Source organism: Thamnophis elegans, chromosome 4 (assembly GCF_009769535.1).
Source record: "Thamnophis elegans isolate rThaEle1 chromosome 4, rThaEle1.pri, whole genome shotgun sequence".
NCBI lineage: Eukaryota > Metazoa > Chordata > Lepidosauria > Squamata > Colubridae > Thamnophis > Thamnophis elegans.
In genome coordinates, this window is record NC_045544.1 from 51,064,534 (window position 1) to 51,086,687 (window position 22,154).

The window sequence follows — 22,154 nt, forward strand, 5'->3', positions numbered from 1 at the left end:
AAGATTGAAGAGAAAGGGATTGCAAGAAAGTAAGTTGTTTGCACCTCCACATATTGAAAGTAATGGAATTGTGCCAATAGCTCGGGGATGGGAGCCACGACACGCTATTTAAACAGATTACAGTATGCTCTTGAAATCTCTTCTCCAAACTCTCTGCTCTGCAAATAAGCCAGAGAAAGGAGCTGGCAAGAAGAGATTGCTTACAGAAATCATTTGCTCAACCATCCTCCACCCACCCAAAGAGTGGAAAGAGATTTCAAGAAAGCAAACTGTCCTTCTACTTATTTGTTTATTTGTTTGTAACATTTATTGGCCACCCACTGAAGCAGCTTACAATCACAAAAAATAAAATTGACATAAACTAGAAACATAAATAAGTTAATACAAAAAGCCAAATACTGCAGCCCAATTAAAAGATGGGAAGGGCAGAAGAAGGATGCGGGGGAAGTTGGACCTGTTGTTAATCTATCAAGTCCACTGTGATACTCCCCCATTGGAGCCCCAAGCTAACATGAAGAAGCAGATCTTTAGGTTCTTAGAGAAGGTTGGAGATGACCTCACTCCAGGGGGCAAGCAATAGCAGTAGACTTATATACCGCTTCATAGGGCTTTCAGCCCTCTCTAAGCGGTTTACAGAGAGTCAGCATATTGCCCCCAACAATCCGGGTCCTCATTTTACCCACCTCGGAAGGATGGAAGGCTGAGTCAACCCTGAGCCGGTGAGATTTGAACCGCTGAACTGCTGATCTAGCAGTAGCCTGCAGTGCTGCATTTAACCACTGCGCCACCTCGGCAGGTACAATGGCAGAGAAGGACTTTCTCCTGGACCCCACCAACCAAAATAATTGTGCCAATAAGCCCACAGCATGCTTTCTCTGCTAGCACGGGTGGGGCAGGACAGTCCCAATGGGATGAGATGGTCCCTCAACTAGCTTGGACCCATACTATGATGGGCTCAAAACATGATTAATTACATTGAATTACACCTGGAAACAGACCAGCAGCCAATGCAGTTCACAGAACAGTGGAGTTACATGGGCAATTCTTGGAGCTGTAGCTTCTGAGTGCCTTTTAAGGGTAGCCCTATTGAAAGCAATGTGATTGCATTGGTAGCAGGAAAGGGATAGGCAAAGGAGAAGTTGCCTACAGAAATTGTTGGCTTTTTTCTCTTTCCTCTTGCACAGCAGAAACACTGAAGTTGCAGAGATTTAAAGAGTATTGTAGGCTGCTTATGTAGTGCACCGAGTGTTCTGCTTAGAAAGCAAGAAGCAAAGTCTTGGGAGAAAGAGAGCTGACGTCACGACGGCACAAAGTGCGATCTTGGTGCTCCGAGATTGCAGTCGAATTTCTGCCGCTGGACGGTCCATTTGGACCTAAACCGTCCCGCAGAGACGGTGATTGAGAAGGGCACCTCCTGCTGATCTCAGGAACACCGCAAAGTCCCTGAAAGATCCAGGAATAGCCCCTTTTTTCCAGCGACAGAAATGCAGCTAATGAAGCTGCTGAAGTTGGGACAGCTTCGGAACTGGAAGAAAGCAGAAAGAGAAAGTGTGTCGAATTGGTGAGGAAATCTTATTAGACGAAGAGACTACCTAAGAAAAAAAATTAAGTTAAGATTGAAGACAGAAGACTGTAGGCGGCGAGATTGATCTGCATTGAACTTAGTGTGTTATCCAGTTGCTATTTTTTTTTCACGGATGGAACTTTTGCAGGGGCTCCCTATTTTTTAAACTGAATGGATTAGTTCTTTTTTCTTTTTTCACTTTCATTTATACCTATAGATTAAAATTCTCCTTTTTTTATAATGCTTGATTTGATTGATTGGATTGTTTTTGATCTCCATTTAAGTGTTTTTTTTCTTTCAACTTGGAATATAAAGAAGATAATAAGAAGGATTATAAAGAGGGTTGTAACAACAGGAGGAAAAGCAGTTAAACTGCCACTTAGAGGTTGGAGGCTGGATACATTGTTTTTTCTTCTTTCTCTTTGATCACTTGAGATTCAATGTTCTTTCAGTTTGTTTACTGACAGTGATAGTAGGAAGAGCACAAGTTGTTTATACAGGTGCCTTTTGGAAGTTCTATCACTAGCTATTGGAGGGAAGACAACATTTTGACTTGAAAGATAATAAATAAACCTGTTTGAAGTTTATTAAAATAGCCTTAAACCCTATAGTGGCAGTGTCTGCAAAATTGAAAGACTGGCTCAGCAGGAAAAAGAAACTGTAACATTGCAAATGATTATGTTTGAAATTCAAAATCTATTGTGACAGAGAGAATTGAAAAGAGATTGGAGAATATGGAATATAAAACAGAAAAATCTGATGGAGAAACTGAGGATGTTTACCAAATGAAGAAAGTGGAAGACAGAGTTCAAAAGATGGAAGAAAAAAATGAGCAGAGAGATAAAACTGTGGATACTGACAACAAAGTGAGCATGGTTGGTAATGGCAAGAGCGGAATATGGAAAAGGGAGATAGATGGATTGGAACTCTACCCCAGACTTCAAAGCACAGAAGAAGAAAAGAGAGAAAAATTGATGGAGATAAGGAGAGAAATCTTGACAGAAGCACTAGCGATAACCCAAAATAAGCTGATGGAAAGAACAGATGTTGGGTTTCAAGCTTTTATGAGATACGAAAGGAATAACATGTTGCCAAGAGAAGTTTCTACAAGATTTATTAAGAAAGTAACTAGAACATTAATGCTACAAATGGCAAGAGATAGAAGACGGTACTATTACTGGAAAGATACAGGTTGCAATAAAAATGTATAATACAAAATTAAGCTAAATTTAGTTTACTAGTAGTATGTATAAAATTAAGCGACAATAGCTATCGTTAAATAATGATTAATAATGATAACAATACATATAGATATATTAGTTTGATAATATGAAATTTTATATAAACAACACATGGAGATTATGAGAGGAGGTTTAAAAGTTTTATCTAGAATATGTTATAAAGATGTATTGTGATTGGATGATCTTAGGATGATTGAATGGAATGTTATATAATCCTATTCTAGATTTTGAATATTATATATAAAAGGATGTAAAAACAATTATAGTCAAATTAAGGTTGAGACATAATAATTGTGATATATATGAATATAGGTGAATTTAAAATATGCGATTTGATATGAAAAGCAGGTGGTGACTATGGAAGAGATGCATGGAAATACTGTAACCAACTGACACACTTTCTACAATTTGTAATGAAATATGGTTTTTTTATTTTTATGTCTGTTTGTTCTTGTTCAAAAACAAATAAAAATTGTTTTTTAAAAAAGAAGCAAAGTCTTGGTTCCTGCAAAACCTCTTTTATTTACATGACTGTGAATTCCTTTCATTCACAGTCAGCAACGCTTAGTAAACAGTCTTTCAGAGGAATGTTTATCCAAACATACCTTATCTTGTTTGATAAGCGCTGCCAGATAAATAGTTTCCAAATGCAGGACAAGGCAAACTTGGCAGTCTCTTCAAGTCACACACAGAACTTTCCACTCTTGAACCGACAGAATGAATGAATGGTTTCCTGCAAAAGCCCACTCCACATTCATTCCTCTTTTGTTTCCTATGGGAGGGGCCAATCACCTGCAATATGCGGCTTTACTCTTAAGTCGACCCTGCTTTCTTAGTTGTTCTTGTCTTCTGGCAGCTCTGCACATGCGCACACTGGGAACAGACTCCAGCTGTTCTTCTGCCTCACTGCTGTCTAACTCCCTCTCTGCCTCCAATGCAGAGCCCTCATCTGAGCTTTCCTCAACCCCCAGAACTGGCCCATGGTCTTCCCCAACCTCCTCACTGTCCAACTCTGCTGCCAGCTCTGCTGGTCACCAGCAGGCCACAACACTGGGACTGCAATTTCATTGCTTTTGATGTGTAGAAGAGCAAAGCTGAAAGTATGAAACTGACTAGTCTTGTCTCTTTTTAGCTTTACAGCACAGTTATGATTACATGATTTTCTACTAAGCCACTGTTTCAGTTAGTGTTAAGGTTTCAATTAGGATCATTAAGCGAGGACTACCTGTATACTGAATATGAGGAAAGTTGAAAAAGATAAGAATAATTTTAAAACTGGAGGAATACTTATGCTTGCAGCTGCTACTTTGACAACTGAAAATGCAAACAATGTGCAAATTCTAGTAATAAATGACAAGAACCACTGAGAAAAACTGGGACTAAGATTAAACATAAGGAAGACCAAACTAATTACAATAGGTCAGTGATGGCAAACCTTTTTGGCACCAAGTGCCCAAACCTGGAAATGCAAAAACCAACTGGCTGGCCCGCCTGGTCTTTTGATTTCCGGGACTCTGGCACACACAAAGATCAGATGGCTGGGGCACATGTGCACGCCACAAACCAGAAAAGCAGCTGGCGATGCCACGCATACCTACAGAGAGGACTCTGTGTGCCACCCTGGCACGTGTGCCATAGGTTCACCATCACGGCAATAGGTAGAACAACCATGATAGAATTGACAATAAAGATACTGAAGTGATGGAGAACACCTACATTTCAGGTTCAACCATCAATAGTAAAGGAACCAGCAGTCAAGAAATGCCCTGCAGATCAGCCCTTCCTAGCACAGCCATGAAGGCCCTGGCAAAGATATTCAAATGCCATGATGCACCTATACCTACAAAGATCAGAATTGTGCAGGCATTGCTTCTCCCTGTGACACTCTGTGAAAGTTCAATTTGGACTTCAAAAAAGCAATCCTTTGAACTTTGGTGTTGAAGAAGATTCCTGAGAAAACCAGAGGTAGCCAAGGGAATAAATGGAAAACATTAAAATGTATCAACCCACAACATTTTCACTCCAGGGACAAATGTCCAGGCTTAAATTTGAACACATATTGCAAAAACACAGCTCTCCGGATATAATAATAATGCTAGCAAGTGTGGAAGGAAAGAAAACCAGCAGCAATGTGAATTTTCTGAGTTACAACAGTAATGAATATATTATTTGAAGACTTGACGGGCCAGGCTGGGGAGATTAACCTGGAGAAAACTAAGAAGCAAAGTCTTGGTTCCTGCAAAACCTAAGAGTCATTACCAGTTTGATGACAATCAATCAATTAATCTACCAATAAATCTAAATATGTTAGCAACATAATACAAAAGTCTGATTCAATTTACACACTGTATTATTTAAATTCTATTTAGTTTTGTCTCTGAAAACCAAAATAGTACCATTCCATATATTCATTGCTATTCTCATTAGGCAACTACATTCAGATGAAAGCTACTTTTTGCTTGGAAGAATCTAGTGAAACCAAATAGTTTAACTTAACATACAGGTAGTCCTCACTTAACGAACATTTGTTTAGCAATTGTTTCAAAATTATGATGGCACTGAAAAAAAGTGACTTACAACTGGCTCTCACATTTATGATAGTCGCATTATCCCTGCAGTCACGTGATCATGATCATGACACTTGGCATCTATAGTGTAGTTACAACAATTGCAGCATCCTGCTGTCATTGTCACTTGCCGAGATGGAGTCTGACAAGCAGTAAATGGGAAAGCTGGCAGGGAAGATTACAAGTCACAGTCATGGGATGTCTCGCTTAAAGACCATGGTGATTCATGTAATAACTATGGCAAAAAATGTTGTGAAATCGAGTGCAGTTAAGTGAGATGCCTCATTTAATAACTGTACTGCTTAACAACATATTTTCTATCCTTTTTTTATTCGTAAGTTGAGGACAACCTGTAACAAATTAAGATAAAAAGAACAGAATATATTTCCAAGTCAAAGAATCATCCCATACTATTTCCAAGGTTTTTTTTTTACCTTTAATAATATGAATACCAGCTAAGCCGTTAAGAGCACACACCAATTGGCGATGAGCTTCTTCACATTCTATCCGACATTTTTTCTGCAGAGAGGTTAAAAGCTCTTCCATTGTCATTGTGCTGGAACAAAGACCCAAACATAAATTATAAACATAATTCTAGTAGCTATCCAAATTACTGCAGAACAAAGAATGGATAATATTCTTGGCCACAGGCTTTACAATTTGCACACAATTTGCATAGTATGGGAGAGATCATAAGTGTGGACAGAGAATGTAACTAACTTAAGTAAAAGTGACTGATCAGCACTACAACAATGTCAATTAAGAATGGTTGAGGCCACCAGAAGAGCAAGAGCCAGAACGTTATATCTCCCTTGACACCCGATGCGGTAAAAGAGGAAGTAAAGAAGAGGATGACTGATCAACAGTAATGAATAGTTAAAATAATGGAGGATGCAACAAAGCAAAAGCAGGGAAAACCATATGTTCCTAACTATTAGAATGCCAAAAATAACAAAAACACTCTATGAGTACAGGTGGTGGAGGAGATATTGTGGCTCCATGAATGCAGCAAACATGTGAAGGGGTGTGACAGGACCATGCAAATGTGGGCAGGCATGGGGATGGGATACTGAGGCATTTGTGTAAGTGAACTTGGGAAATGGCGCTGCAGTGCCACACAGATGTGGACTGGCATGGGTAGAGGCACTACAAAAGTGCCTTGTGGCCTTCCCTTCCCAACTCCCCCATTAACTTTGTTTGTGGGAAGCTGACAGGAAAATAACCAATGGCAATCATATGACCATGGGATGCTACAATTGTAAATATGAGCTAGTTGCCAAATGCTTGGATCGGGATCATCTGCCTGTGGGGGTGCTGGGATGTCTAGAACTTCAAGGACCGGACATTAAGCATCACTCATTCATCACTGTCAACTTCAAATAGTCATTGAATGAGTAATCAATAATCAAGACTATCTGTAATCTAAGATTAAAACCACTAGATCCCAGCTATACATTTCCTGAAATTACAATGGTTTAAACAACCATTATGGTAAAATTTAATAAAATAGTAGCCTCTGAATACAGGTTTGTATAATATTTCTAGTACAGTGATGGCATGAACTGTCAACTACAAATTTCACAATGATTTGCTACTCCTTCTTCAAGTGAGGAAAAAAGAGAAAATAGATAATGATTATTTTTTTATTGAAAGTTTTGGAAAAAAAACTTTTACAAATGTTTACTTCCATCCCCCTACCCTCCCCACACAAACCCCCCCATCTCCCCCCCCCCCGACTTCCCAGAACCAATACAGGGTATAAATCTTTAACAAAAATATTATAAAATAAACTTTAAAAAACGTTAATATCATCTTTCATTTGAGCTGGAAAATTGATAATTATTCACTACAATTAATTCTCAGTCACTGGCCTAATCTAAAATTTAACTGAATTTCATTAATGGTGAACACATTGAAGTTAGTATTTCTTCAACACTATTGTTTTCATTGTAAATAATTAGCTTTGAATGAAGTAATCGGTTTTAGACATTTTCTAACTAAATTATTTGGATTATTTGGATCCGCCTCTCATCCCAGAATGTATGGTATGAATGGCCTGCCGGGGAGAACGGAGGCCACGGGAGGGGAAGTGGGGTCTATGGGTGCGGGGATGGGCCTGTGTATCCCGGTCATAGTTGGAAGAGGCAGGTTTGACAGGAGTTATAGGGCTAGTTATAGGGCCATTACCGGGGAAGGAGGGTTCGCTACGTCACAGCAATCCCTCCTTCCGGCCCTGCTATCTCCACTCCAGGACCAGATGGCAAGAGTTGTCAGGGCCCTGGTCTCAGGCTGCTGTTGCTAAATGCCAGGTCTGTGGTTCACAAAGCTCCCCTCATCCGAGACCTAATATTAGACAAGGGGGCAGACCTGGCATGTATTACTGAAATCTGGCTGGGCCAAGAGGGAGGAGTCCCCCTCACAGAAATGTGCCCAGAAGGGTTTCAGGTGCTCCACCAGCCGCGACACCAAAGAAGGGATGGGGGAGTGGCAGTCATCATCCGAGAGTCACTAGTTCCTCGTAGGATCCCTGCTCCGGAGACTGTCGGGTGTGAGTCCCTTCTGGTGAAGCTGGACCTTGGGGTCAAGTGGGTTTGTTTCTAACGTACCTACCTCCCAACTGCGTTACAACAGCCCTGCCTGTGCTCGAGTCAGTAGCCAAACTGGCGGTTGAGTTCCCCAGGCTTATAATTCAGTCCTGTCCCCCCTCCTATTCAATATCTACATGAAGCCGCTGGGTGAGATCATACGCCGGCACGGGATCAAATATCATCAATATGCGCATGATACTCAATTGTATCTGTCCGCCCCGTGCCAACTCGGTGAAGCAGTTGAAGTGATGTGCCAGTGCCTGGAGGCTGTCAGGGTCTGGGTGGGAGCGAACAAGCTTGCACTCAATCCAGACAAGACTGAGTGGCTATTGATTCTGCCTCCCAAGGATAGTCCAGGCATTCCACCTCTTAGCCTGGGGGGTGAAATTATACACCCCTCAGAGAGGGCCCGCAATTTGGGTGTCCTCCTGGACCCGCAGCTGACGTTAGAACACCACCTGTCAGCTGTGACCAGGGGGGCTTTTTCCCAGGTTCACCTGGTGCACCAGTTGCGGCCCTACCTGGACTGGGAGGCACTTCGAATGGTCATTCATGCCCTCGTCACCTCAAGACTGGATTACTGTAACGCGCTCTACATGGGGCTGCCCCTGAAGAGTGTTCGAAGACTGCAGTTGGTCCAGAATGCAGCCGCGCGAGCGATATTGGGTGTACCTAGATACACCCATGTTACACCCATCCTCCGCGAGCTGCACTGGCTCCCCATTGGTCTCCGGACGCGCTTCAAGGTGCTAGTCGTTACTTTTAAAGCCCTACATGGTTTAGGACCTGGCTACCTGAGAGACTGCCTCCTGCCACTTACCTCCCAACGGCCAATAAGATCGCACAGGTTGGGCCTCCTCCGGGTGCTGTCGACTGGACAATGCCGGCTGGCAGCTCCCCGGGGGAGGGCCTTCTCTGTTGCTGCGCCGGCCCTGTGGAATGATCTACCCGTAGAGATCCGGACCCTTACCACTCTCCTGGCCTTCCGTAAAGCCACCAAGACCTGGCTGTTCCAGCAGGCCTGGGGTTGTTGTTCAATATCCAGCCCCACTTAGACAGAATGGATGATGTGTAATTTTAATAATTGTATCTTTTATCTTAAATTTTTAAATGTTTTTTTTATCTTGCTTGTAAGCCGCCCAGAATCCCAAGGGAGTGGGTGGCATACAAATTTTATTAAATTGAAATTGAAATTTATGTGTGAATAAATGACCTTACAAAGCAAATAAAATTCATATCCGATTTGATCTATTTAAAGTACACAGAAAGGAGATGTTGCTTTCAAAAATACTGTTGTCTAAAGTAGCCTTTGTCAAGTTTTATGGAATCCTAGAGACTGTGGTTTCAAAAAAATATTTTGTTTGGACTTCCCACAGAGGTCAGTGCTACTGGTGATAGTGGTGGGAATGTTTAGATGCCACTATTTGTTGCTCGCCTGATGCTTTGCTGTTGTTGTAAATATGACTGTATAGTTTTTTTTTAATATGTAATTTTTATTACAAATTTTTATTATAATAATAAAAGTCTAATACAAGGTAAATTAAAAGAAAACAGAGGAGTAAAAAGTACAGGGAAAAGGAAAAAAGAAAAAGAGGAGGACAAAAGCATCTGGGCATCTCAACTAGGCTTTGGTCATACAATTTATGATTGCTTAGCATAGCATTAACTTGTTTTTTAGACACTAGAAGTATAATGTTAAGAGGACTTCACAGGACTAGAAAATGATGTCTCAGAAACTGATAACACTAAATATTTAGTAGCAATAATACCAAGGATACATATGTATATACCAGGGAATATCTATAAGGAATCAAAGATGAATAATTGACTATTTTAGTTTAGTTTTTTTCTATCTTTCTTCATACAGATGTCTCAGTATATTATTAAAAATTTATTACATGCCATCAAGTTAATGTAAACTCTTTGCAATCACATTACTTGGGGAACCATATATAGCTACAATAAGAAAACAAAGGGCAGAAATCTAGTGTCTTGAATAGAATTTCAAAACAAGCCATATTGGCCATATGTAGTTTTTATGAATTATCAATTACAAAACAATTATCTTTGTTTTGTATACTATCAGAAAAGAATTGTACTGGCTTGCTGTTATAGACTCATATGTAAAGACTAATGGCAGTTACTGGTAATAATGATTCATACACAGTGTGATGGTAGAATTAAAAGCCTGTCTTTTATGAATATCTGTAGGTACCTTTTGAGCACTATAATGTAAATAGAGCTTCAGGGACTAGACATTCCATATTAATAATAAGAATCTAAATCCATTTTAAGAAGTAAAATTAACCTTTTCTGTAGAGGCAAGAATTCTCCACGAACAGCTTGTGGGTGACAACAGGCCTGTCTCAAACGTAGCAAAGGGTACAAAATGGAAGTCACTGTCCTCCTATCCAAGCTACTAAGTTTGAGAGACCAATCCAAAATCTTCCTGAGTTTTACCAACGCATCCTGGCAGCACACCTCATGTTGGCGATGATAAAAATGCCTCTCCACAGGAGAAAAATGAAGCCAATGTATATCTTCTGTCTGAGGAGGGATCTGAATCTAACAAAATGAAACAATAATAAACAACCACAGTTTGGGTACAAAATGTTATCAAAAAACATGTTATTAGAACTGAAATGTTTACTTGATCAATCACGTCCTTCTTTGCTGACCTCCACATTATCTTGGCTATGAAATTGTACAGAGGCTGTGTATTTTTCCTGCAGTATGGTCGATATAGAAGCTGATCCCACCAATATTTGACCCAGTAAGGATCAGCACCAAGGAAAAGTACTAATCCATACAAATCTGTTGCAGAGAAAGAGTAAAGTTTACCAAATGCAGGTGGCAATCTTTCAAAATCTATTTAAAATGCTATTATTATTATTTTATCATCTGACAAGTTAAACCTCTTCAAGAATGTCTTCTTTTGAGGTTGAGGTATTTGAATAGTGTATTTACAGACTAGACTTTTTTGAAAAATTAAAATAAATAGCCCATCATTTTACAAAAAGCCTATGTAATCCACCATCTAGTAATGTTGATTTTCAAAATATTGGTTAGTGATCACTGATAACAACTTAAAAGACATTGTTATGATCATTCACCTTCAAGTCCTCGCTGTACCGGTGTACCACTGACACACCAGCGATTGATTCCACTCAAACGGAGTGCCATTTCTGCAGCCTATACAGGTTGATAGAAAAGATAAGACAGGATCATGATAGGAACAATATTAAATCCAAGAGCTAGGCAGCAAACAGAGCTGTAAGATCAAGGCAATAGCCAGGGGAGCCCTTGTCCAGTTTAGATTGATGCAGTATTAGAAATAGGAAGCAGGAAGCCCTGGCAAAATTGATGCATACAATCACCATGTAGTTCTCTGAAAACCACACCTTGCACAGAATGCAGCTGTCAGCCTGTAAAACTTGTGAATGTAACACTTATATCTTAGTCAAATATCAATTTCTCAATAACTACACTGATTTTCAGCAATCTTTCAGAGCCAATTTAAAATGCTCATTATTATTTATAAAACATTTATAACATAATTTCAGGCTATATTAGAATCTGTCTTCTGCAAATTAATTCGGGTCTACTCCAGATCCTGACTTCTCTCATAGCGAGGGGTCCCTAAAACAAAAGACCAGTTTTCTCTGTTGTAGCCCCAATGCGACAGAATACTTTAACACTGGTTGTTCTGACAGACCACCATGTTACTTGCATTTAACAAGCTTATTAAAAAATATTTTATTCAGGATAGCTTCTAAATTGCAACAATTTATTTTTTAATGTTTTGTTTATTTATTCATATGATTCTTTGCATATAAATAGATGTATGAAAACTATGTTCATAAATGAAGCTTAAGTGTATACATATATACTCCTCTGTATTCATTGCTAAATACATCACAGAAGACTTTATAAGATCCATTTATAAGAATTCTATCTCATCCTGCTTTCAGGTGCTCAAATAGCATGCATAGCACATACACCATCTTCCCCCCATTTCTCCACACAAGTGACATAAATTAGGCTGAGAATGTGACTGGCCCAAAGTCTCCCATGAATATTCATGGCTGAGAATGGATTTTAACTGGGATTTCTTGATGCCATGGTACAATGTGCCCAGGTCCCCAAATCCCAAGGTTAGCTCATCATTGTTCTAGACCAGGAGTGTCAAACTTGTGGCCCATGAGCCGGATGGATGACGTGTAGGCCACCCCCCACCCCAGCTCCACAAAGGCAAGAAATGTCACGATACATCACGTGACACGATCAAGTTTGATACACATGTTCTAGACCATTACAACTGAGCTTCTTCTCTTATATCAAACCTGCTTTATTCTGATTACATTTCCCGTAAATCCCATCGTTACTGAATTGTTCCCCTGCTTTGACTTTTTAACATCTATCCATCTGCCACACATGGTCTGATTTTTTTATCCCAACTGAATGAGGATCTAAGCAGTTTCAGAGGCTTTTTATGCAGCTGTGGAGTTTTAAAGTTTAAATCCCAGAGTTGCTTTGATAGTGAGATGGGCAGCATATAAAATTAATTTTAAAAAAATGTAAAGGAGTCTTTATGGATTTTACTCTGCTAGTCATTGCCAACTATAGGGGGCAGTGATCATCTCCATTCCAAGGTCATTGAGCCAGGGCTGTCTTAAAACATTTCCATGGTCATGTGGCTAGTATGACATCATAGAAGCTGTTACCTTCCTACCAAAGTAATAACTATTTAACTACTCACATTTGCATGCTTTTGAACTGCTAAGTTCGCAGGAGCTAGGGCAAGGATGGGAACTAACCCTGTTATGTGATGCTCAGATCTCAAACTGGGTTGTCGGTTTTCCAACTGACAAGCTCAGCTTCTTAACTGCTGAGTCACCATGCCACCACATAAATTTAATAAATAATGTTTATATTTCTATATGGTTCCCTGAACTATTTAGAAATTGACAGCACATAACATTGTAAAATATAATAGTAATATTTTAAAATAATTGTTTTAGCAATCTTCTACCAGTTGCTGGAATGGCATTTTCAAAGTCAATGCGAACAGTTTTACATCTTCTAAACCCAAAGGGCATATCCTGTGCCTCTTGAGATAGCATTAAATCAATCTCTTGCTTTAAGCCATGAAGCTATGTAACAGACATCATGACCTACTTCTTTAAACTGTCAGAATTCATTATGTAAAGTTATTATTTTAAAAATGGATATGCTTCATATCCTATCAAACTTCCATCAGGGAAAATATTTAGAAGCAAATACCTTTAGGAGAAACTCATAATTTACTCACTTCTGAAGGATAAAGTGCAAGGGCACATTTACATCTCCAATGATTAAACAGTAGCAGAAGTTCCCAAGGGATTGCCTCACCTTTGCAGTAGTGCATTCTACCATCTGTGCCTCATCTAGGCAAATTCTCCACCACTCCACAGCTACCAAGGGACTAGGAATGGCCATATAACGTTTCTGGTTTCTGAAACGGCGCCCATCTTCACTATTGCTATGTGGAATGTCAACATAATTCAGCTCACACCGGAGGACATCATATGTAGTGATCACTACATCCTGCTCTGCTAAGATGTGAGGTTGCAAGAAGCCATGTTTCTTCACTCCTTGATAAACCTGCATGGATTTTGCCCAAAAATATAAGATATAGCAAATGTTGACAGTTAGAGATTTCATGTAGTAAAAAGTGGTGGTACATCATAAAGTTAAGCATTTCCTTGCTCATTAAAAAAAGTAAGGTTATGGTGACAGCTTAATAGTTTAGTAAAGCGAAATAAAACATGGCCAAAGTACTTCTGCGATAGGAGCATGTGACAATATGGGCTGGTGAGAAAAATACATCTCTTCAAGCTTAGAGGAATAGCATCTATTGAAATCCTCACATAGGATTTCAAAGTTGTCTTAGGTTACCTGCATGCACGTGAAGAAGTACAAGTTATTTTTTAAGCAAAAATGCTTCACTCATACGTTTTGCCAAAACATCTATTGACTGCTTCTAACAGTCCTAATAATGAACACTATTTTTACAGTTCCTTCTGTTCTTGATAGCAAGAATAATTGTATCAACAATCAATAACTATGTTTTAAACATTTATAAGGAACTATTTGGGAAGATATAAATCCAGCCACTTCACATTTTTCACAAGAGAGATCTGAATGGAAAAAAGTACCACACAAAAAAATAATTAAAATTTCTTCCCACAATTAGTCTTAATCCCTTTAATACAGAAATACATCAATTTGTGGCTGATTTTTTACTGACTATCTGTAATTTCTTAAATTTGCTACCGCGTTTCTCCAAAAAGACAACCCACCTTGAAAAGAAGCCGTATTATGTTTTTGAGCGCATGAGATCAAATTAAGCCCCACCTACAAAATTAGCTCTAATTATGAACCCACCCACTCTGGGGTGCAGGGGGTGGGGCAAGGCACACAGGTAAAAAATAAGCTAGGGGGTGATGGGGGTGGTGGAGCTTCCCTACTTAACAGGCCTCGCAAACCCTGACACCTGCCTTATCTTCTTCTGTGGCCTCTTTTTCTGTTGACCGTTTGCCGCCATTCGCACGCATCGCCCTGGCCTCTGCTTTGCCTTTAGATGCCTGCTGGAAGGCATCTGCAGCCAATAACAGAGCTCTGGATCGATTCGGAGCTATGTTATCACCTGCAGGTGCCTTCCGGCAGGCATCTGAAGCAAAATGGAGGCCGGGGCGATGCGTGCAAGTGGTGGCAAGCAGCCACAGAAGTGGGCCAGCAGCAGGGTCCTGCTGAGCTGGGCTGTTGGTGTCACCGCCACAAAGTGAGTCATTAAGTAGAACCCACCAAAAAGAAGGCCTAGTCATTTTTTTAGGAGTCAAAAGAAAATAAGACCCAGCCTTCTTTTTGGACAAACATTGTAGCAACAAATTAAACAAAAATATTCTATCCAGGTTACAATGAACTGCAAATTGTTTTTATAAATGCTAGCAATGATATCATACAGGTATAGCAGTGGTGGGATTCAGCGGTTCACGCTGGTTCGGCCGAACCTGTTGTTCATTTTTTGCATAGTTTGGTGAACCGGTTGTTCCCACCATTGGCTCGCTCCTTTCCACCCACCGGGGTTGCCATTCAGGATGGGGAGGCTGCAGGGGCATGTTTGGGAGCCACCCTGATCAGCTGGGCGGCAGCAATGAACTGGCTGCGCCAATCAGCTGGGAGGCTGATCAGTCAGACCTTTCAACTTCACGAGATGTCCCCCCCACCCGAGAAGTTGGAAGGTCTGGCTGAACTTTATTTAAATTGGTAGGATTTTGCATTATCTTTGCTCTGGGATGGGGTGGAAGTGAGGATTTTGCATTATGAATGCTTATAAGTAAGAAAGAACCAGTAAGAGTAATGGAAAAGTCCCTATCTGTAGATCAGCATTTTTCAATTTTGGCAAATTTAAGATGGGTGAACTTCATGCTGCCTTGGGAATTCTGGGAACTGAAGTTTATGCACCTTAAAGTTGCCAAAGTTGAGAAGTATGGGTCTACACTAGAGCTTAGGATTTTCCATTCCTGTTTTATTTAGCTTAGTGCAATTAAATAAATCAGTTGTGGTTTCCTTAACAAATAGTAATCAAAGTGATATGAACCATTACTGGACTTTTTTTTGAGAAACTAAAAGTTGATCTGGGCTTTGATGATTAGATATGGGATTATGGAAATAATGTAGATGTCAGCTTCTGCTTTGCTGTTGCTTCAGCTGCCATGAAACGGGGAGGGAGGGCATGGTATTTGGGTGGGGTTACTCGATGTGCTGGAGGAAGGTTCTGGAGTTCACTGGATGGTCAGACTACGCATGCGTGGGTGTTTCCCGCCTGGACTAACGGCACCGACATTCCATCTTCGTGATGCCTTTTGAAGTTATCTCACACCTGACACTTGAAGGACTTATGATTGGCCTGGGCCTATGATGCCAGGGGGTGTGGAATGGGGTATTCTATATATCAACTGCTTTCGCGCCTAATTAATCAGACTTCGCTATGCAACCGCTCTCTAACCATTTTTTATTAGTAAAAGTACATTTGATTTTCCACGTATGGAGTCTCATGGTCTTTCTTTCCTAATTATTGAATGGAGAGGTGCTGACAGTAGACAAATGTTAATCTTTAGAGTATGAGTTTGATATATTTTTTTATTTGTATCTGTACCAAAGAAAGTTGGAAGTAATTGTTTTTCGGTTTTCCTTCTTACCCTTTCACTCTTTTTCTTCCCTGAACCTTTTCTTTTTTCAGATGTTTTTTATTTGTTTTTACCTCAGCTTTTATTATGTATGAAGGATCACATACTTATCCATTATAGTTCTACATTCCTTATTTACAGAAATTATATCAAAATTTAGAATGAAATCCACTGGAAGCCATCTCATATAAGGCAGGCTCTGAGTCCCTCTAACTAAAAAGTGTTTATCGATAAAAGAAAATATTTGTAGCTGAGGATTGAATTGTGGGGTCCTTGGTGCTCTCTGAGCTTGATGGCTTTCTTGCAGATGTTTCATTACCAAACTAGGCAATATCATTAGTACTAGAAGGGAGTGGAGTTTGCTCTTATTTTCATATATAAGTGACTTACCCTGAGTTTCCTAGCATTCCTTTAGGAACCTCCAACATGCAAACTGTGGTTACTCATCCTAAAATGAATCCTCTTTGCCTGGAGCTTCAAAATTTGCTGTGGCTAAAAGTCAGTCTACACCTGACTTTGGGGATATTTTTTCATAACCAAACAAAAGTGTATTTTCTGTAGAGTTATATCAGCCTATTTGGACCATAGATTGAGAGGTACTGGGCAGAAGGAGTAGAGGCATGGCTGCAACACTTTCTCTCAGTCTATGGACCAATCAGGACTGATAACAACTGTAGCACCTCCCACTCTCCGTCATGGAGAAGCCCACATTCTGTAATTAAACCCCGTGCCCTGTTTTGACTGTTAGAGTGTTGCAGGAGGCTGAGAGTTGTCATGCTCCTTGGCCACGCTCACTCAGCCATATCCAGCCACATCCACCTAGCCAGTCATTAGGGCAGAGAACCAGTTGTTAAATTATTTGAATCCCACCACTGAGGTATAGATATATTGAAAAACCTTGTTTTTTCCACCAGCCTTTATAAAGGCATATATATCCACCTGTGCTATACAAAATAATACCCACAAGAAAATATATTTTCCTTCTCCTTGTTCTTCAGAGATCCATCACATTCTTTGAATTCTTACTGTACTACTGTTTTTATAAAGAATGCTTACCAGCACACGAAGGGATGATGATCTCACATGCCTATTAATTTCATCAACCCACTGGTGGCAGATTGAACTTGGAGAAATTATGAGAGTTGCTCCTGTCGGAACTGGTTTCATTGCTACAAGGCAGTGGGGGCAGTAAAAGGGCTTGATCTTAAGATTTTCTTCTTTATAATTCACACATTCAGCATGTTGCCACAGGTGACAGTTCAGGCACTGTACCCGAGCTTTACAATCAATCAAGCCAAGCTCACCGCAGATGCATTCAAAGCGATAATCAGAGGTGTTGAATGGAAACACAGAACCAGGGTGTTGTTTAAAAATGCTAGTGTGTTCTTGAGAGACTGAACACTGTTCTTCTAAGGCATCCTGCATCTCTTCAGTTTCATCCATATTTTTAGGATCAGCAACACTACAGCATATCTCATCTTTGGATCTAAGCATATTGTCAGTTGATCTACACTGGGAATGTTTAGTTTTGCAACGCTTAGAATCTAGGTTTGATTCACTAGTATCTTTGTTTGTTGCACAGTAATCATGATCTTCTGCTGTAATGTCTATCACCTGAGGTAACTTTAAATCATTTGTAGAACATGCATCCTTATCATTCAATTCTATGATTTCAGTGTTACGGCTTGGCAATTTTTTCTTCTGAGATCTATTTGAAGTTTGCTTTTTCTGTAAATACATAAGAAACCAAATTTAATTTTTGTAGCACAATTCCTAATTCTCATGTTATAAGAAAGAAAGAGCTGGAAAACATCAACTCTGCATTTTGTATTCCTCAATCTGAATCAGAGGTGGGTTCCTACCAGTTCGCACCTATTCGGTAGAACCGGTTCGTCAAATCTACCGAACCGGTTAGAAGAGGTTCCACCAATGGACCCAGAAAGCAGGCCACACCTACAGAAGAGGTTCCAAAATTTTTTGAAACCCACCACTGATCTGAATCCTCTAGATGTGTTCTTAATACAATTCATATAATTCTCACCAGAAAGAAATTCTGGAAGCCTTCAACACATCTGAAAGGTACATCTGGAGAGGGCTTGTATCACATGTGTAAGCCACTATCTCTTAACCTTTATACAATATCAAATGGGGATATCTGTTTAGAATATATATTTCATTGTATTGAGTACATTTGGCAATCTCCAAACTGGTTTTTTAAAAGCATACAAGTATCGATGTACAAGTTCCTTTCTTTCCACAATTCAGTATTCTTGTTAATTAAAATTATAGTGCAATTCTCTTAGGATTCATTAAAAAAACCTATTCATGTTGTATTTGATATATACTTTTTTACTTTATAATATTAACTTATAATAAATGGGATCTATACTCAGTTTTGCCAAAATTGTGCACAATTCTGTCGAAGTGCTAAAGATTAGGGTCAATTAAGAACATACTTTAGTACAAACTTCATTACTATTGAAAAGAAGTCATGAGTGGGAATGGGAAGTCTCAAAAATGTTTTCTAAAAAGATTTTCTATTTAAGTATTAAGTTTCTTAATTGAACATACAAGTCAAAGACATATCAAAGAGACCCACCCATAAACATTCTATACATCATGTAACTCTTTTCTTTATATCTGCAAGAACATCTTGAATACTTACATGAAGAGTAGATTTCTGCATTAGTAAGCGGCTTCGTGATTACCTTTTTTAAAAATTTTGCACTGTATCTTAAACATGATATAATGATGTTGCAGTATAAGGTTAATTTTAAATAAATGACCTACATAGAATTTTGCAATTCCTACTCAATGGATCTGGTAGCCTATCTTTTATTTCCTGCACCCAAAAGTTTCATTATAGAAATGGACATGTATTTAAATAATCCTAAATAATCCTTTTTCTTCAGGCTCACCTGTTTTTTGGATCTGTTACAAAACAACTGTTCCTTGTAGTTTCTGCCCAACTTGAAAGACCCAGCAAGACCATGGCCTTTGACTTGCTCCACTACCTTCTCTGCAATTAATTTTTCCAGAGTTCTTTTAAGAATCCGACGGTTCCTCTGAACATCGTATTTATATATGGACTGGACATACTTAAAAATTGCAACAATGGATGCTCCCTTTTTCACTTTCATTTCTTTTATAGCTGTTAAAAGCATTACTCGCAAACCTATATGAAGAATGAATATTTTTTATCAAAACAGTGAAGAGATTGCAAAGTAACTTTAAGATTTTATTGTAACACTTATAAGCTATGGCTTAATTTTTTGTTAATAATTTTGCAACTATAGTATTTTCTGCCAAACAATTTTCTTGCTAATTTTTTGCTAACCTAACTTTTATTCTCCAATCATAATTCAATTATCACAGGTAATCAAGAAAGCATCATATACTTAAAAATACAACACTACATTGTACATATGTGCCTTAGTTTCTGTACAAGACAAAAAAATTCTTCAGAATACACTAAGTATTTAATCTGATGTGAAGCCATGAGTTTTCCAAAAATGTACAACAATTAACCTAATCTCCTTATAGGAGATTAGGACCTTTGAACAGGATTTCTCACTCAAACCTTAACTGGTATATCAATATAATATATATTATAATATATATCTATGCTTCTGTTTATGTGTTTCTACTTTACTGAGAAATCCCAAATAGACTCTCATTACTTGAGACTCTTATTGATTTTATAGTTGAATTCCTCTGCATGTGATTGTAAATGAATCACATACAAGGGCTTACAAGAACCACCTATGTATTAGAAAAATGTTCTAGGAATGACTGGAAAAAATGCAAGCAGTAAGTTCTGTCTTGAAAGTTAATTAATTAAAGAACAGAAAGTAATTTCACATTAAACCTATGTGACATGTTTTTCCCATAGAGCTATAAGATATCTGAGAAAATCCATGGTTTATTCATTTATAAATAAATAACTGCCTGGAAGAAATAAAGCATTACTTTATCGGGAATTTGTTAGTTCTAGTTTTCAATAATTATGAATACTAAAACTTTTACAATTGTGTTTATTTACTCTGAACATACTGATAGAGACAGTATTATCAGTATCTTAAATAAGTAAAAAAAGTGAATATTTATTATTTATTAAGAAAACACATATGGCGGCCCAACTAACTCTTGGTGATTCTAGGTGGCTTACAGAAATAAAGCCCGAATACAAAACCCAACAAACCTCCCATCCAGGCCACAACAATCAAGCCAGCCATTTGATGGGCTCCATATCGCCCTGGGATTCTGTGGCCCAGTGGCAAAACCAGGGCCTTTCAAAAACATGTCAAGATGGGAGCCAATCTTATTTCCACAGGAATGATGTTCCACAGGGAGGAAGTCTCCACAAAGTATGCACTGCTTTCTGGTCCCACTAGATGGATCTCCTTAAAAAGGGGGGGGGGGCAGTAACATACTACTCTGATGGGTCAGGTAGATGTAACTGGGGGAAAAATGACCCGTCAAATAACCTGGCCACCCTATCATGTTTTTGAATGCATGTTAAAATTAAGCCCTAATCCTAAAATTAGCCCTAATTAATACCGTCCAACCCGGGGGTCTTAGAAAATCCTCTACTGCCAATATCGGCTACAGAAGTCTTTCCAGAAGGCATCTGAATGTGAAACGGAAGCCAGGGGGCGCCACATATATAAATCCAAGCCTGTTTCTCAGTGGCAGAGAACTTTCCGGAAGGCTTGGACAGCAAAATGGAGACCGGGGGCGACACATGCAAATGGTGGCAAGCAGCCGCAAAGTGGGCTGGCAGTGGGCTACTGCTGGGCAGAGCTGTCAGTGCCACTGCTACAAGGTGAGTCAATAATTAGATCCATCCGTAAAAAAGTCCTAGCCATTTTTTGGAGGGGGGTCAAAAGAAAATAAAACCCAGCCATTTTCAGGGAAACATGGTATGTATAGTATGTAGAAACTTCAGCACTAACTTTTTTTCTCTTAAGCGAGCCGTTTTTTTCTTACTGCTGGTTATACAAATGATACCTGCTGAAAAATACTTACTTGGATATTGGACTTTTTCCTTCAGTGTAAATTCCATTTTCATTATATTTTTCTTTTTACTTCCTTCAGAAGGTTGTGGTGGAACAAAGAAATTTACTAAAAAACCCTGAAATATAATTTTAACATTATTATGTCACAGTCTACCTAATAATTAACAAATGCCAGGCATGACAAAAATAATTCATTTACTGTTTATAAAGCGTGTAAGAATTTAGGTGAAAATTTTAACATTGTTATAAAAATTTAATGTAAATAGACCGTTGGCTTACCTGAACGGTCGTTCTCGGGGCACTGCAAGGAGAGTCCAATGCTGGGTTAACACAGCCTATCTGCCCTTGGACTGAGTGATGTTTTTTAGTTGACCACGCCTCCCTTTGCCTCTGCATGCTCAGTTCGAAAACGAAGGAAACCGTCCTGTAATCAGTTACAGTCAATACAGTCACTTGTTCAATAGAAATAAACACCCCGGGCGGGTTTGGACTCTCCTCGCAGTGCCCCGAGAACGACCGTTCAGGTAAGCTAACGGTCTTTCTCCAGTGCACTGCTCGGAGAGTCCAATGCTGGGACATGCCCAAGCTATTGAGTCCCAGGGTGGGGAAGCGCCGGAGCCTCTGGCATTTCAGCCACTCTTTGTAATACTCTTCTGCCAAAAGAGGCTTCGGCTGAGGCAAAGGTGTCAATCTTATAGTTTTTGATGAAGGCCATGGGGGAGGCCCATGTGGCCGCTCTACAAATGTCTAGAATAGAAGCCTGGGTTGCCCAGGCCACAGAAGCTGCTGCGCTCCTAGTGGAGTGTGCGGTGACCCGTCTCGGAGTCGTCTTGCCCTGGTGTTCATATGCCAGCTTAATGCAAGCGCGTAGCCAACGACCCACCGTGTGAGAAGAGACCTTGTGGCCAAGGGACGCAGGGAGGAAGGAGACAAAGAACGCCTCTG

General features: G+C 39.5%; 1 protein-coding gene across 4 annotated transcripts in view; it reads right to left on the reverse strand.

The window, feature by feature from the left end:
- SHPRH (SNF2 histone linker PHD RING helicase) overlaps positions 1-22,154 on the reverse strand; it is a 61,723-nt gene that overhangs the window by 24,861 nt on the left and 14,708 nt on the right. For all 4 annotated transcript variants that reach the window (XM_032215405.1, XM_032215404.1, XM_032215403.1 and 1 more), the window contains 8 exons: positions 21,220-21,325; positions 19,110-19,366; positions 17,248-17,919; positions 13,352-13,603; positions 11,074-11,152; positions 10,611-10,774; positions 10,269-10,525; positions 5,807-5,928 (listed from right to left, as the gene is read on the reverse strand). In XM_032215405.1, the coding sequence (XP_032071296.1) occupies positions 5,807-5,928; positions 10,269-10,525; positions 10,611-10,774; positions 11,074-11,152; positions 13,352-13,603; positions 17,248-17,919; positions 19,110-19,366; positions 21,220-21,325 (1,909 nt within the window). The remainder of the gene's footprint in view (positions 1-5,806; positions 5,929-10,268; positions 10,526-10,610; positions 10,775-11,073; positions 11,153-13,351; positions 13,604-17,247; positions 17,920-19,109; positions 19,367-21,219; positions 21,326-22,154) is intronic.